Genomic DNA, 15815 nt, shown 5'->3' with positions numbered 1-15815 from the left:
TTCCTGGTTACAATAGAAATTACAACATGCACTTTTAGCTTCTCCAAATCTGTCAGTATCTTCCTTTTTCTGGATAATACAGATTTTTGAACACTGGAGCTCCATTTAATCCCCTCCTGACATAAATGTTATTGTTACTACATATTTAATTCTATCATCATTAATAGTCTTTTAAATAGTCATTTGTTTACATTTTACTTATATATTTCCCAGTTTATCCTTCATTCATTCTTGTACCTCATAGCTTCTCCTTGGGATTATCTGACTAAAGCAGACTAAATACTAAAATACCTTTAGTATTTCCTTTTCTCAGAGTCTGCTGCAGCATCTCTGTTTTTGTTCACAGATAACTATGTGACTTGTTTTGACATATAACTTAGAAAGTATTTGTAGAAGTCAGTGACATTGCTATAACAAAGTCACTTTTATTCCTTAATTTACCCATTATTTATATAAACATGGTTTCTAAGTTTTTATATCAATAAAAGTGAAGGACAAATAAAATTGGTTGTAAAATCTATCTCAATAAGTACCATCCATGGATCCATGTATGAATAATTTTTAAGTGCCATGTCCAACAGAAGCATGATTTTTACATTTAATACTTGTCAAAATGTGAAAAGGTATTAATTTGGATCAACTATGCAATTGTATAATGTTAGAAATGTTTAACATTTTGAGCCTTCAGTTACAAGACAAATTAGTTTCCATTTACATACATATTTTTGTGACAGAAAAGCATGACAGTGTACCTATAGCATTATAGAAATATGTTAGGATAAAATAACACAGTATGGGCTCCTAACGTGATTAGAATATTCATCTGTATTTCCTCAACAGGCCTTTTCCCTTGAGTGGGAAATGTATACATATATGAGGATAGCTTTAATTTGGGACAAGAACAGGTAGGCTGGCTGATAGCAACAAGGAGGTCTTTATTTGTTAAGCACTTTAGTTCATGGATTTCCCCTGCCAGTCTGCATTTCCATTTTTTCTGTGTTGGAAGTCTGGATTTGCCTCAGGCCCTACTTTGGTTTTCTCTCAGCTCCTCCACCACTCTAGGCAAGTAGAATTCACTTTCTTCAGAGTACAGCTTTTGCATTTTAGCCTATGGTCAAACACCCCTTCTACCTACAGCTCAGTACAATTAAGGGGATCACTGGCCTTCCCTTTTTTTTTTCTTTTTTTGATAGGGAGTCTTGCTCTGTCACCCAGTCTGGAGTGCAGTGGTGCAATCTCGGCTCACTGCAACCTCCGCCTCCCAGGTTCAAGCGATTCTCCTGCCTCACCCTCCCGAGTAGCTGAGATTACAGGCCCCTGCCATCACACCTGGCTAATTTTTGTATTTTAGTGGACACGGGGTTTTACCATGCTGGCCAGGCTGGTCTCGAACTCCTGACCTCAAGTGATCTGCCCACCTAGGCCTCCCAAAGTGCTGGGATTACAGGCATGAGCCACTGTGCCCGGCCTGGCTTTCCCATTTTTATTTACTTATTGTTGTATATGTGATTATTTTAGTTCATCAGTATTATTCAGACTTACCACTGGAGTTTTACATGTTATTTATATTTGGTCCTCAGCCCAAAGTTCCTCTATCAGCTCTGGTATTTGAAATATTTTTTAATAGTTTTATTGAATTATAATTCATATACAATAACATCCACCCATTTAAAGTATACAGTTCAGTGGTTCATAGACTTGTGCAGCATTTGCATCATTCAAAGAGAAACCCTGTATCCATTAAGGAGTCCATTCCCATACCCACACCCAACTATAGGCAACCACAAATCTTTCTCTCTCTGTAGATTTGCGTATTTGGGATGTTTCATGTAAAGGGAATCCTATAATAAGTGACCTTCTGTAACTGGCTTCTTTCATTTAGCATAATGTTTTCAGGGTTTATCTATGTTGTAGCATGTATCAGTATCTGATTCCTTTTTATTCCCTAATAATATGGATATACCACAATTTTTATATTCAATTATCCATTGATAGAGTTTTGGCTATTATGAATAAATCTGTAAACATTCATTTACAAATTTTTGTATGGATGTTTATTATCTCTAGGGTACACATCCAGAAGTGGAATTCCTCAATCATATATCTGCATGGTTAATAGAGGAATGGCCAAACTATTTTCCAATGTGGCTGTGCCATTTTACATTTTCATCAGTGATGTATAAGGATTCCATTCATTCCACTTTCTTGCTCACATTTGTTAATGTCTGCATTTTTAATTATAACCATAAACTATTCTTTCTCTATTGAATGGTTCTGGCACCTTTTTTGAAAATCATTTGCTCGTAAGTATAGGAGTTTCTTTCTGAACTTTCATTCTATTCCATTGATTTGTATCTATGTATGTCTGTGTCAGTATCACAGTCTGTATTTCTATAGCTTTATGGTAAGTTTTGAAATTGAGAAATGTCAGTCTGCCAACTTTGTTCTTTTTTCAAGATCATTTTGTCTATTCTGGGTCCCTTTCACTTCCATATGAATTTTAGGAACAATTTGTCAATTTTTGTAAAAAATGAAGCTCTGATTTTTATAGGAATTGGGTTGATTCCATAGGTCAGTTTGGGGAACACTGCTATCTTAACAGTGTTGCGTCTTCTCATCCATGAACATGGGATGTTTTTCCAGTAATACAGATCTTCTATGATTTCTTTGAACACTGTTTTTATAGTTTTTACAATGTAAGTTTACAGTTCTTTTGTTAAATTTATTACTAAATATTACTTTTGATGCTATTAGAAATGGAATTGTGTTCTTAATTTCATTTTTGAGTTGTTCACTGCAAATGTATAGAAATACATGTGATTTTTATATATTGGTCTTGTACCCTGCAATCTTGCTGAACTCATTTTTTAGTTCTAATAGTTTTTCGGTGTATTCCTTGGGATTTTTTTTTTTTGAGACAGAATTTCGCTCTTGTTGCCCGGGATGGAGTATAGTGGTGAGATCGTGGCTCACTGCAACCTCCGCCTCCCAGATTCAAGCAATTCTCTTGCCTCAGCCTCCCAAGTTGCTGGGATTGCAGGTGTGTGCCACCATGCCTGGCTAATTTTTTTGTATTTTTAGTAGAGACGGGGTTTCACCATGTTGGCCAGGCTGGTCTCAAACTCCTGACCTCAGGTCATCCACCTGCCTCGGCCTCCCAAAGTGCTGGGATTACAGGCATGAGCCACCACGCCCAGGCCTTGGGATTTTCTATATACAAGATCATATCATCTGTAAATATAGCTTTGCTTCTTCAGATATCCTTCTTAGGAGGAAAGCATACAGTTTGCACCACTAAGTATGTTGTTAGTTACTGATTTTTTCTAAATGTTCTCTGTAAAGTTGAGGAAATTCCCAGGTTGTTGAATGTTTTTATCATAAAAGGGCATTACATTTTGTCAGATGCTTTTTCTTCACCTACTGAGATGATCCTGTGCTCCTATGCTGTTTTCTGTTAACATAGTGTATTACATTGATTTTCAGGTGTTAAACTAACTTTGCATTCCTAAGATAAATCCCACGTGGTCATATTGTATGATTCTTTTGTATGTTGGTGGATTTGCTAGTATTTCATTGTGGGTTTTTGTATTTATATACTAAGGGATATTAGTCCATAGTTTTCTCATGCTGTTTTTGTCTGGTTTTGGTATTGGAATAATACTGGCCTCCCAGAATGAGTTGGGAAGTGTTTCCTCCTATTGTTTGGAGTTTATAAAAGATTGATATCTTCTTTAATTGTTGATAGAATTATCTAGTGAAGCCATATGGGCCTGTGCTTTTCTTTGTGGGATGTTTTAAAATTACTTTTTTTTTTTTTTACTTTGTATTGGGGCATTCAGATTTTCTATTTCTTCCCGAGTTTGTTTTTTTTTTTTTTTTTTTTTCTTGAGACAGAGTCTCTTTTGCCCACGCTGTAGTGCAGTGGCACAGTCTTGGCTCACTGCAACCTCTGCCTCCCGGGTTCAAGCGATTCTCCTGCCTCACCCTCCTGAGTAGTGGGGATTAAAGGCGCGCACCACCACGCCCAGCTAATTTTTGTATTTTTAGTAGAGACAGGGTTTCACCATGTTGGTCAGGCTGGTCTCAAACTCCTGACCTCGTGATCTGCCCGCCTTGGCCTCCCAAAGTGCTGGGATTACAGGTGTGAGCCACCGTGCCTGGCCCCAATCTTTTTTAGTATTTTGTGTCTTTCTAGGAATTTGTCCATTTCATCTAAGTTATTTAATTTGTTGGCATACAGTTTTTCATAGTATTACTTTATAATCATTTTAATTTTGATAGCTTCTAGTGCTGTTTCAGAATGTTTTGGGGTTTTTTTTTTTCCCACATGTATTTGGTTTTTCATCTTCTACGAAGAGTCACAGTTTTGGTTGGCCGACCCTTCCTTATCTTCTATCACTTTCATGTCTTTATTTTTATTATTATTATTTTTTTTAAGTAGGGTCTTGTTCTGTCACCCAGGCTGGAGTGCAGTGGCACCATCATAGCTCACTGTAACCCTTGAACTCCTGGGCCCAAGCAATTTTCACATCTCATCCTCCTGATTAGCTGAGACTACAGGCACACAACACTATGCTCGGCTAATTTTTTATTTTTTTTAATAGGGATGGGACTACAGGTGTGAGCCACTGTACCCAGCCTCTTCTTTTAAAAATAATTTTGCTCTACTTACATGGAATTGGCAGTGGGAGGATAGGTAGATAGTTGCAGGTTTGCAGTCTACTTGTCATCCAGACTTAATTCTCACATCTTTGATTCTTGGAAATTGACATCTATTGTCTAATTTCTTCCTGTGGTTTTGTTTCAACCAGTTTGATTACAAAATAATCAAGTCTTTCTTTTTAAACTGTTTTGAGTTTTACACAAAACAAGTGTTTAAATATTTGTAATACTGATTTGCATTTGCCTGGTTTTGTTTCAGAAGCCCTACAGGTGGCAACTACTAGCCCAACTGCCAATACAACTGGTACTGCTACTACTTCCTCAACCACTACGGGTGCAGTTAAGCAAGAACCTCTCCACTCTACTTCATATGCAGTAAATATTCTGGAAAATATAAGCTCTTCAGAATCCTCAAAGCCCATTGAACTTGATGGTCTTCCTTCAGACCAGTTTGCAAAAGGACAGGACACTGTTGCCATAGAAGGTTTTACAGATGAGGAGGACACAGAAAGCGGAGGAGAAGGCCAATACAGAGAGCGTGATGAATTTGTGGTAAAGATAGAAGACATAGAGACTTTCAAGGTGATGTCAGTGTTCACCAGTGTAAAGGTCATAGTTTAGTTAGTGTGCCTGTGATAGCCTTCGTTATGACTTCAATAGCATGCATCTACTTTGAGTTATGGGAAGTTTTATGCGTTATAAGTGTTTGATAAAATCAAAATATTAAGAGTAGATGTCAGATATCATTGAAGATAATTTTAACTTTAACTTAGTTGTATGTATTTCGGTACAAATGTAGTCAGTTGCATTTCAGTATTAGTAATTACAGTAGTTTTAAAATGTTGACTTTTTTCAAGGTTCCCAATTCATTATTAGTAGTTTGGAGAAAATCGTTATTTATATAATTTAAAAGTTTAAACAAAAATAACAGAGGACTATCACGTAAAAGTAGAATTAGATTTAATTTCATAATTTCAAGTTGTATAACCATGAAGAGAATGTAATAATTTTATGTAAGAAAGTTTTAGCTGTGTTTAAAATAACATATTTTGGGGTTTCTGTTTGCTTGCTTTGCTTTTGCCTTTTTATGTATTTTTTTAAATAGAGATGGGATCATGCTATGTTGACCAGGTTGGTCTCAAACTCTTGGCCTCAAGCAGTCCTCCCATCTTGGCCTCCCAAAGTGCTGGGATTACAGGCATGAGCCACTGCATACAGCCACTTTTGCCTTTTTAAAAAACATTGGAATGACATTAAAAAGTGCAGTGAAGAATATAACATTCAAGTGTCTGCATTCTTACTATTCACAATTAACTACTAATATTTTAACGTATTTGTTTATGGTCTTTTAAGATATGTATACATACATAGTTACAAAATTGCATGTGTAACATAGGACACTGTCATTAGCAGAAAACTTTCCAATAGTTTTAGCTGCACAAATGGGTAATGGGCTACTTTGTGTGCTAACGAACTCCCTATTTCTGGAATAATTTAAGCAGAGACTGAATAACCTAACCAGCTTATAAGAATTATTGCAGAATATCAGATAGAGAGGTAAAATAAAAGGTTGAGCTAGGGTAGGCCTTTCAGATTCCTTTCATCTCTAATATTCTAAGATCTAAAATATGTTGCTGTGTTTTGTAAGTATTATTAATTCTGGTTATTACAGGAGGCTTTAAAAACAGGAAAAGAACCTCCAGCTATTTGGAAAGTACAAAAAGCTTTATTACAGAAATTTGTTCCTGAAATTCGAGATGGTCAAAGAGAATTTGCTGCTACAAATAGTGTAAGTAAAATGCATGTTTACATTAGCCTTATTTTAACAGTGGTCCTGAAAAAAACAATGATTTAAATTTAGAAGTATTTTATAGTGAATATTTTTGATATAAAATAGCATATAATTTGAACTAGAATATTGATGCTCTTTGATAGTCTAATATAAAAATAGTCATTTGTTAAATATCAGCTATTTAAAATTAAATGACCTTGTACTATTATTTAACTTTTTTTTTTAATAAAGGAAAGGGATTAATGTTAGCCTATGAAGAGTTCAGATGGACTCAGAGGCTCCTTTATATTGATTATTCTACTAGTCAAATATCCTGATTTACCAGAAGACTGATGGAAGTTATTCTGTCATACTTAACGTAGCTGGAAGTAAGAATATGCCAAATGAGATTGCTTGTACATATGAAATCAGTAATGAGCCTGGGATCAGTTTTTTAGAGGGTAAAATTAGCCTGGCCAGAGCTGCATTTTAGAAAACTTGAAGGTTGGCTATGGGATAGTCAATTGAACCAACAAAATAGCATTTATATATAGATTGTACAATTATGTAACTCAAAGTGTTTCCTTCCTCAGTATCTTGGATATTTTGGAGATGCAAAGAGTAAATACAAAAGAATATATGTGAAGTTCATTGAAAATGCAAACAAGAAGGAATATGTCAGAGTGTGTTCTAAAAAGCCAAGAAATAAACCTTCACAAGCTATCAGGTATTTGTTTTCTTAGGTGATATATTTGTGCATATATATAGGTGTATTATTGATGATACCAATGTACAAAGGAGCATATCAATTAAATAGATTTTTTTTATTATACACAAGCCAAAAAATTTCAGTGCCTGATGAAATAAGTGATTCTTTTGAAGGCATGAGATGGGCACTGTAAAGCTCATGGCTATCTGTGGTGGGTGGGTGCCCTTTTCTTTTCCCTAAGTCCTTTTGGTGTCACCCCAGTATTGTGAAAAAAAATTGTAGAGGCAAAAAGTTTGAGTGCAGCTTTATGTGACCTAGAGAAGACAACTTTCCTGAAGCTCCCTTTTTCATCTATAAAATGTAAATAATAATGAAGTAACTTAAATTTAAAATAATTTTTGAGAAAAAAACTATAAGAACTCTACATTACTGTACAAGTGCACATAGTAGAATTATTATTGTGTATTAATGTGACTCTGGGTTGTCTGGAGCATGAATCTGGAAGATAACTGACTTGACCCTGTGGTCTGTATGAGAAGCAGGTATGACCCTAGATGTTCTTACTCTAGTGCCAAGTAGGTCCAGTTTCATTAATATTCCCGCCTACTGGAAGCAGCTTACTGTATTTTTATGATGGAATTTTATCCACTCAAATCTTCAGACCTGGCAGAGAGCAAATCTTTTTTATTTGAGACAGGGTCTCACCCTGTCACTAAGGCTGCAGTGTAGTGGCATGATCACGGCACTGCAGCCTCGACCTCCCGGGCTCAGGTGATCCTCCTGCCTCAACCTCCCAAGTAGCTGGGACTACAGGTGCGCACCACTGTGCCCAGCTAATTTTTATAGGGATGGGATTTTACCATGTTGCTCAGGCTGGTCTTGAACTCTTGGGCTCAAGCAGTTTGCCTGCCTCAGCCTCCCAAAATGCTGGGATTACAGGCATGAGCCACCACACCCAGCTGACATGGAGCAAATCTTGAGGGACTCTAGGACAGATGCATTTGGGTTTTTCTTTTTTTTTTTTCTTTTTTTTTTTTTTTGAGAGAGAGTCTTGCTGTGTCACTCAGGCTGGGGTGCAGTGGTGTGATCTTGGCTCACTGCAACCTCCACCTCCTGGGTTCAAGTGATTCTCCTGCCTCAGCCTCCCAAGTAGCTGGGACTACAGGCGCGTGCCACCACTCCCAGCTGGTTTTGTAATTTTAGTAGAGATGGGGTTTCACTATGTTGGCCAGGCTGGTCTCGAACTCCTGACCTCAGGTGATCCACCCACCTCGGCCTCCCAAAGTGCTAGGATTACAGGCATGAGCCACCGCGCCGCATTTGGGTTTCTACATCAAAACCTGACACCACCAGAGCCTGTGAGAGTTTCTTAGGGTCAGAGCTAGATATGGCAATTACGGTTATAACATTCATTACCTTCCTAAGTCCACTGATCATCTGTTGTACAGCCTCATAGCCTCTGGGAAATAAGTCCATAAATCAAGGAGGGCAATGAAGAAGTAGAAATAAGGACTGAACTTAAAGTCCCTTAATAACTGAAGATTGAATGCTTCTGGTGAAAAGAATGTATTTTAAGAAAATTTTATGGGAATCACCATTGAGATGTATAGGACTTGGACTGTATATTTTGAAGGTATTGGTGAGAGTAATTAGATAATCTTCTCCTGTGAGTCTCTTTTATTTTTCTATTTTATTTTAGTTTAACAAGATTTCAGTGTGTTAATGAAGTTTGTTTATAACATTGCAGAACTGTTCAAGCTAAGCCAAGTAGTAGCAGTAAAACTTCTGATCCTCTAGCATCAAAAACTACAACTACAAAAGCCCCTTCCGTGAAACCCAAAGTTAAACAGCCAAAAGTAAAGGCTGAGCCACCACCAAAGAAACGGAAAAAATGGAAAGAAGAATTTTCATCATCCCAATCTGACTCATCTCCTGAGATCCATACTAGTAGTAGTGATGATGAGGGTGAGTTTTCCGTGAAATGGCTACCCTGATAACTTTAGATTATCTACATGAGTGGTGAGGAGCAGGATGCTGACAATTCAAAATGTATTTACTTTTCAGGGAATTTATCTACCTAATAAATTCTGTTTAGGTTTTTATGAAAGTAAGTTCACATTCCCTGAACATACCAACTGAAGCACAGTTGGCCCACACATGCAGCCTTATAAATAGAAAAGGCAGAACTTACCTTAGTAATGCCAGTTATCTCAACTCTGGATAAGATGGAGTTTAGATCAGATGATTACTAACAATCATCTAGTTCTAAACTTTTTTTTTTTTTGAGACAAGGTTTCATTCTGTCGCCCAGGCTGAAGTGCAATGGCATGATCCTAGCTCACTGCAGCCTCGAACACCTGGGCTCGTGACTCTCTTACCTCAGCCTCCAAAGTAGCTGGGACTATAGGTGTGCACCACCATGCCCAGCTAATGTTTCTTTTTAAGAGATGGGCTCTTGCTTTGTCACCCAGGATGGTCTCAAACTCCTGGGCTTAAGCAGTCCTCCTGCCTTAGCCTCCCAAAGTGCTGGGATTACGGGCATGAGCCACTGCGCCCCACCTAGCATAAACATTTGAGTCTAAGTTTATGCTAGAAGAAAAAAATAACTAAGCCTAGGAAAGAGGCACTCAAATTATAATATAGTAATATATTTAATAACATATACCACTACATTATTTAATAAATGCATACTACTATATATCTGCCACTAGCTAATCATGTACCTATGACTAAGGATATCCTCTCTTAGTTTTCTTTTTTATAAAATGTAAAGGTTGAAATAATCTGTTATCAAACTTCTTGACCTTAGAACCATTTTACATTCTTAAAAATTATTGAGGATCCTAAAATGCATTTACGTAAGTGTATCTATTGATATTTACTATATGAGAAATTAAAACTGAGATAGTTGTAATACATAAGAATATACCAGCACACAAAGCATGGTGTGCAAGATATGTAAGAAATTTCAGGTGGTTTAGTAGTCTAGTACAGAGGTTGCCAAATGCCTTGCAGACTGAATCTGACCCTCAGCCTGTTTTTATAGTTTTATTGGAACACAGCCGCATAGATTCATTTGCTTATTTCCATACAGTTGCTTTCCCACTACAGTGGCAGATTTGAGTAGTTCTACAGAGACCATATGACAAAATCTAAAATATTTACCTATAGCCCTTTACAGAAAAAGGTTGCTGGCTCCTATTTTTCTAGAACATAAAATTGAATATAAGAAAAGAGGAAGGGATGATGAAAGACCTTGTATGCCATAATAAAGCTAAGAAGCTTGTGATCCTGTAAACAAATGAAAGTCCTTAGAGGGATTTATAAAGGGGAAACAATATGGTAAAATTTGAATTTGAATTACAAGACATAATTCAGGCATAAATTGAGTCTGAACCTAAGTAGTGGCAGCAGGGATGGAGATGAGGGGACAGTTTTGAGATATTCAGGATGTAATCTTGGCAGAACTTGAATGGTGAATTAGTTGTTGGGGCTATGGTTAAAGTTGATGTCCAGGATGGTTTCTGACATTACAAGTATCATTGCTTGAGAGATTATCTTAGAAATTATCTGATTAGAAATAGAACCATAATAAAAAAGAATTCTTCAGTGCTGAAGTGTACTTTAAATTTACTGTTTTTATTTTTTATTTTTTTATTTTTTGAGTCAAGGTCTACTCTGTTGTCTAGGCTGGACTGCAGTGGTGCGCTCATGACTCACTGTAGCCTCGACCTCCCAGGCTCAAGTTATCCTCCCACCTCAGCCTCCTGAGTAGCTGGGACTACAGGTGGGCACCACCACACCCAGCTAATTTTTAAATTTTTATCTTTGTAGACGCAGGGTCTCACTGTGTTGCCCAGGCCGATCTCAAACTCCTGGGCTCAAGCAATCCTCCCACTTTGGCCTCCCAAAGTGCTGGGATTATAGGCATAAGCCACTGTGCCCAGTCTAAATGTACTGTTTTTAAATGCTATTTGTGGGCAAGTGCAGTGGTGCACATCTATACTCCCAGCTACTTGGGAGGCTCAGGAGAAAGGATTGCTTGATCCCAGGAGTTCAAGGCCAACCTAGACAACATAGCGAGACCCCATCGCTTAAAAAAAAATAATAAAAAATAAAGCTATTTGTAAATGGTTGTTTAGAAATATATACATCAGGCTGGGCATGGTGGCTCATGCCTGCAATCCCAGCACTTTGGGAAGCTGAGGAGGGTGGATCGCCTGATGTCAGGAGTTCGAGACCAGACTGGCCAACACGGTGAAACCCTGTCTCTACTAAAAATACAAAAAATTAGCCAGGTGTGGTGGCAGGCACCTGTAATCCCAGCTACTCAGGAGGCTGAGGCAGGAGAATCACTTGAACCCAGGAGGCGAAGGTTTCAGTAAGCCAAGATTGCGCTATTGCACTCTAGCCTTGGGCAACAAGAGCGAAACTCCATCTCAAAAAAAAGAAAACAGAAAAAGAAAAGAAATATATACATCAGAATATGTAAGGAAATTCAGTGCCTTGAATATGCATAGAAGGCATTAGACATAATTTTTGCAGTTAACAGTCTTGCCTACTGCTTAGAATCAAAACATTTGGTTCTGAATTTGCTCTCAGTTATAGTTTCTTCAAATGACAAGATAACATTTTCTTCCCTTGGTAATTTGAGTGACCACTAGGTGTCACTAATAGTTAAGCAAACATTCTTAGGCCTTTTTTATTCCTTGCTTTACATTCTCAGGCTAAAGAATGTATTTAGTTCTCTTAAGAAGTCAAATATTGATAATAAACATATATTCATAGGCTGGTGATTTTCAGACTCTTTGTTTCAGGACTCCAATGGAATCTTCAAACACATTGAGGATTCCAGATTCTTTGGTTTATGTGTGCTAAATCTATTGATATTTACTAAATACCAATTCAAAGTTTTAAAATATTTATTTAAAATGAACCCATTACTTATTTATGTGAGGTGTTTTTTTTTAAAACAACTATACTTTTCAAAACTAACAGTATTTAGTGAGATGACTGCTTATCTGCTTCTACATTCAGTTTGTTATTATATGTTATTTTGGCTAAAGTATCAAGAATATCCGTACTTAACTGAGAAAGCAATGGAAATACTCCTCCTGTATGTAGTTAGGAAAAGGAGGAGGATTTCAGTTGCCTTCTCAGATACTTATAGATACTCCTGATACTGACAAGTAGTAGTTTCTTGAGTTTTCATGCTATTACATTAAAATCTATTGGTTTGTCTTAACTTTACATATCTCTCATCCACGCATGGTTTTATAACGTTCATTGGTCATGTGAACATATTAGTTAGCTCAGTGATATAGATCTTCCAATAATTAATTTTTTTCACACTTTAAAACACTGTGGTTAAATATAAATTTGCCTTTTTAACCATTTTTAAGTGTACAATTTATTAGCATTATTTACATTCACACTGTTGTATAACCCTCACCTCTATTTCCAAAACTTTTATCATCCCAAACAGAAACTGTAACCATTAAGCAACAACTACTTATTCTCTTTTTCCTCCAGCTACTGATAACCTCTAATCTGTTTTTCCTCTAGCTACTGGTAACCTCTAACCTATTTTTTGTATTTGTGATTTTGCCCGTTCTAAATATCTCATATAGGTGGAATTATACAATATTTTTCCTTTTGTGTCTGGCTTCTTTCACTTAGCAAAATGTTTTCTAGGTTCATCCATGTAAAAGCATATATCATAACTTCATTCCTTTTTATGGCTAAGTAATATTCCATTGTATGTTTATACCACATTTTATTGATGGTATTTGGGTTATTTGCTCCTTTTGGCTAACTGAATAATTGGTGTAATGAACATTGGCATACAAGTATCTAAGTTCCTATTTTCAATTTTGGAGGCATATACCTGAAGCAGAATTGTTACTATTGTCACATAATAATCCTATGTTTAGCCTTTAGAGGAACCATCAAACTGTTTTCCACATGGTTACACCATTTTATATTCCCACCAGGAAAGCATGACGGTTCCAATTTTTCCACATCCTTTGCTAACACTTGTTATTTTCTGTTTGTGTGTGCATCTTTTTAAAGTCATCCTAGCAAGTGTGAAGTGGTATCTCATTGTGGTTTCAATTTGAATTTTTCTAGTGACTAATGATGTTGAGCATTTTTTCCATGTCCTGAGCATTTTTTCCATGTTCTTATTGTATATCTTCTTTGGAGAAATGTCTGTTCAGATCCATTGCCCATTTTAAACTGAGATATTTGTTTTTTTGTTGTTAAGTTGTAGGAGTTTTTAAATATATTCTGGATATTAAACCCTTAATCAGATACATAATTTGAAAATGTTTCCTCCCATTTTCTAGGTTGTCTTTTTCACTTTCTTGATAATATCCTTTGATGCACAAAAGTTTTAAATTTGGATGAAGCCCAGTTTACTTATTTTTTCTTTTGTTACTCAGCTTTTGTTCACATAGAATCCATTGACAAATCCAAGGACATATTTACTCCTACATTTTCTTCTAAGAGTTTTATGGTTCTGGCTCTTAAGGTCAGATATTTCATTTTACACTATCAAGAAATAGTACTCATCAATTCTATGAATGATCTCATTAATGAAGTCTTTACAAATTGAGAAGCTGAAACTCACAGTGGGGATAGAAGATGTCCAGAATTCTAATTTTCACTTGAAATCTCAAATTTTATCATTGGCAACAAATACTGTCAGTTGTTTTCCTTGAATGAGCAGATTCTCTTAATTTATTTTTAAGAATAAATTAAGGTCTGCCAAATACCCAAGTCTGGATAGGCATAGTGTATCTGTCAGTCATTCTTTCAAATAAAAATGGTGTTTTCTTGGGGGAAAGAATAGCTAGTTTATCTTGTAACTCACACAACTGTATGGGTGCTCCTCCTGGTCATACCCATTATACTTATGCAGAAGTGCTTTATGTGCACCTGTTATTTCATCACACAGAATATTAAAAAGACATCTGATATTCAAGAGTAGAAATTTCATAAAATTAATAATTTTTACTTCTTCATCAAGGACTATTATTTTTTATTTTATCTTTTTTTGAGACAAGGTCTCACTCTGTCACCCAGGCTGGAGTGCAGTGGTACAATCAAGGCTCACTGCAACCTCAATATCCCAGGCTCAGGTGATCCTCTCACCTCAGCCTCCTGGGTATCTGGGACTACAGGCGCTAATTTTTTGTATTTTTTAGTAGAGACAAGGTTTTTCCATGTTTCCCAGGCTCTGTTTGTTTGTTTGTTTGTTTGAGACGGAGTCTCACACTATCATCCAGGCTGGAGTGCAGTGGCGCGATCTCGGCTCACTGCACCGCCTCCCAGGTTCAAGCGATTCTCCTGCCTCAGCCTCCCAAGTAGCTGGGATTACAGGCGCCCACCATCATGCCTGGCTAATTTTTTGTATTTTTAGTAGAGATGGGGTTTCACTATGTTGGTCAGGCTGGTCTTGAATGCTTGACTTCGTGATCCACCCGCCTCGGCCTCCCAAAATGCTGGGATTACATGCATGAGCCACCGCATCCGGCCTTGCCCAGGCTCTTTTTAAATTTTGTATATTTAGAGACAGGTCTAACTCTGTCACCTAGGCTGGAGTGCATGGTGCAATCATAATTCACTGTAACCTTAAACTTCTGGCACAAGCAATCTTCTCACCTCGGTCCCCAAGTAGCTAGGACTGACTACAGGTATGCACCACCATGCCCAGCTAATTTTAAAGTTTTTTGTAGAGACTGGGTCTTACTATGTTGCCTAGGCTAGTTTTAAACTCCTGGCCTCAAGCCATTGTCCTGCTTCAGCCTTCCAGAGTGCTGGGATTATAGGCATGAGTCACCGCACCCGGCCCTAAGACTATTCTGGTTGTTAATTAAGAGATGGAGTCTTATTCAATCACCAGCAGGAGTAGAGTGGCACCTTTTTAGCTCACTGCAGCCTTGAACTCCTGGGCTCAAACAATCCTCCTACCTCAGGCTCCCAAGCAGCTAGTACTACAGGTGCATGCCACCACACCTAGCTAACTTAAAATTTTTTTTTATAGAGACAGGATCTCACTATATTGCCTGGGCTGGTCTTGAACTCCTGACCTCAAGCGATCTTCCCACTCTGGCCTCCCAAAGTGCTGGTATTACAGGTGTGAGCCACCATGCCCAGCCCCTAGGACTATTCCTAAGTGAAACTTTTTCCCCCTCCGAATACGTGGTAGTGACATGACAAACTCATGCAAAGTATATTACTGTTAGTACAGTTTGTTGTCATTGCCTTGATTCGTGGTAAGGCACCATCAATTTTACCCAGTGGTAGTTTTGCAAATGGCAATGCAGTGAAGAAAGTACATAGTATCTTAATATTATCATGAAAACAGTTTTGATATCAGAGACCACCAAAAGGGTCTCAGGGTCCCCCCTGGGGTCCATGGACTGTACTTTAACAGCTGCTGTTTAAAATACATACACCTACTATAGGCCAGGCACGGTGGCTTACAGCTAATCTCAGCACTTTCAGAGGCTGAGACAGGAGGATCACTTGAGGCTGAGAGTTCAAGACCGGCCTGGGCAACACAGTGAAACCCTATCTCTAAGAAAAAATAAAATAAAATAAAATAAAAATATATATACACACACACACACACACACACATAAACACACACTATATACCCACAACATT

The 15815-nt window shown here is 37.3% G+C and overlaps 1 protein-coding gene across 7 annotated transcripts in view; it reads left to right on the top strand.

Moving 5' to 3' along the window:
* QSER1 (glutamine and serine rich 1) overlaps window positions 1–15815 on the top strand; it is an 81337-nt gene that overhangs the window by 50174 nt on the left and 15348 nt on the right. For all 7 annotated transcript variants that reach the window (XM_054524516.2, XM_024255525.3, XM_024255524.3 and 4 more), the window contains 4 exons: window positions 4922–5244; window positions 6335–6451; window positions 7027–7160; window positions 8890–9107. In XM_054524516.2, coding sequence (XP_054380491.1) covers window positions 4922–5244; window positions 6335–6451; window positions 7027–7160; window positions 8890–9107 — 792 coding nt within the window. The remainder of the gene's footprint in view (window positions 1–4921; window positions 5245–6334; window positions 6452–7026; window positions 7161–8889; window positions 9108–15815) is intronic.

The sequence above is a fragment of the Pongo abelii genome, chromosome 9 (genome assembly GCF_028885655.2).
Source record: "Pongo abelii isolate AG06213 chromosome 9, NHGRI_mPonAbe1-v2.0_pri, whole genome shotgun sequence".
Lineage (NCBI taxonomy): Eukaryota > Metazoa > Chordata > Mammalia > Primates > Hominidae > Pongo > Pongo abelii.
Note: the sequence above shows the minus strand (reverse complement) of the source record. Positions and strands in the feature narration are given on the sequence as shown.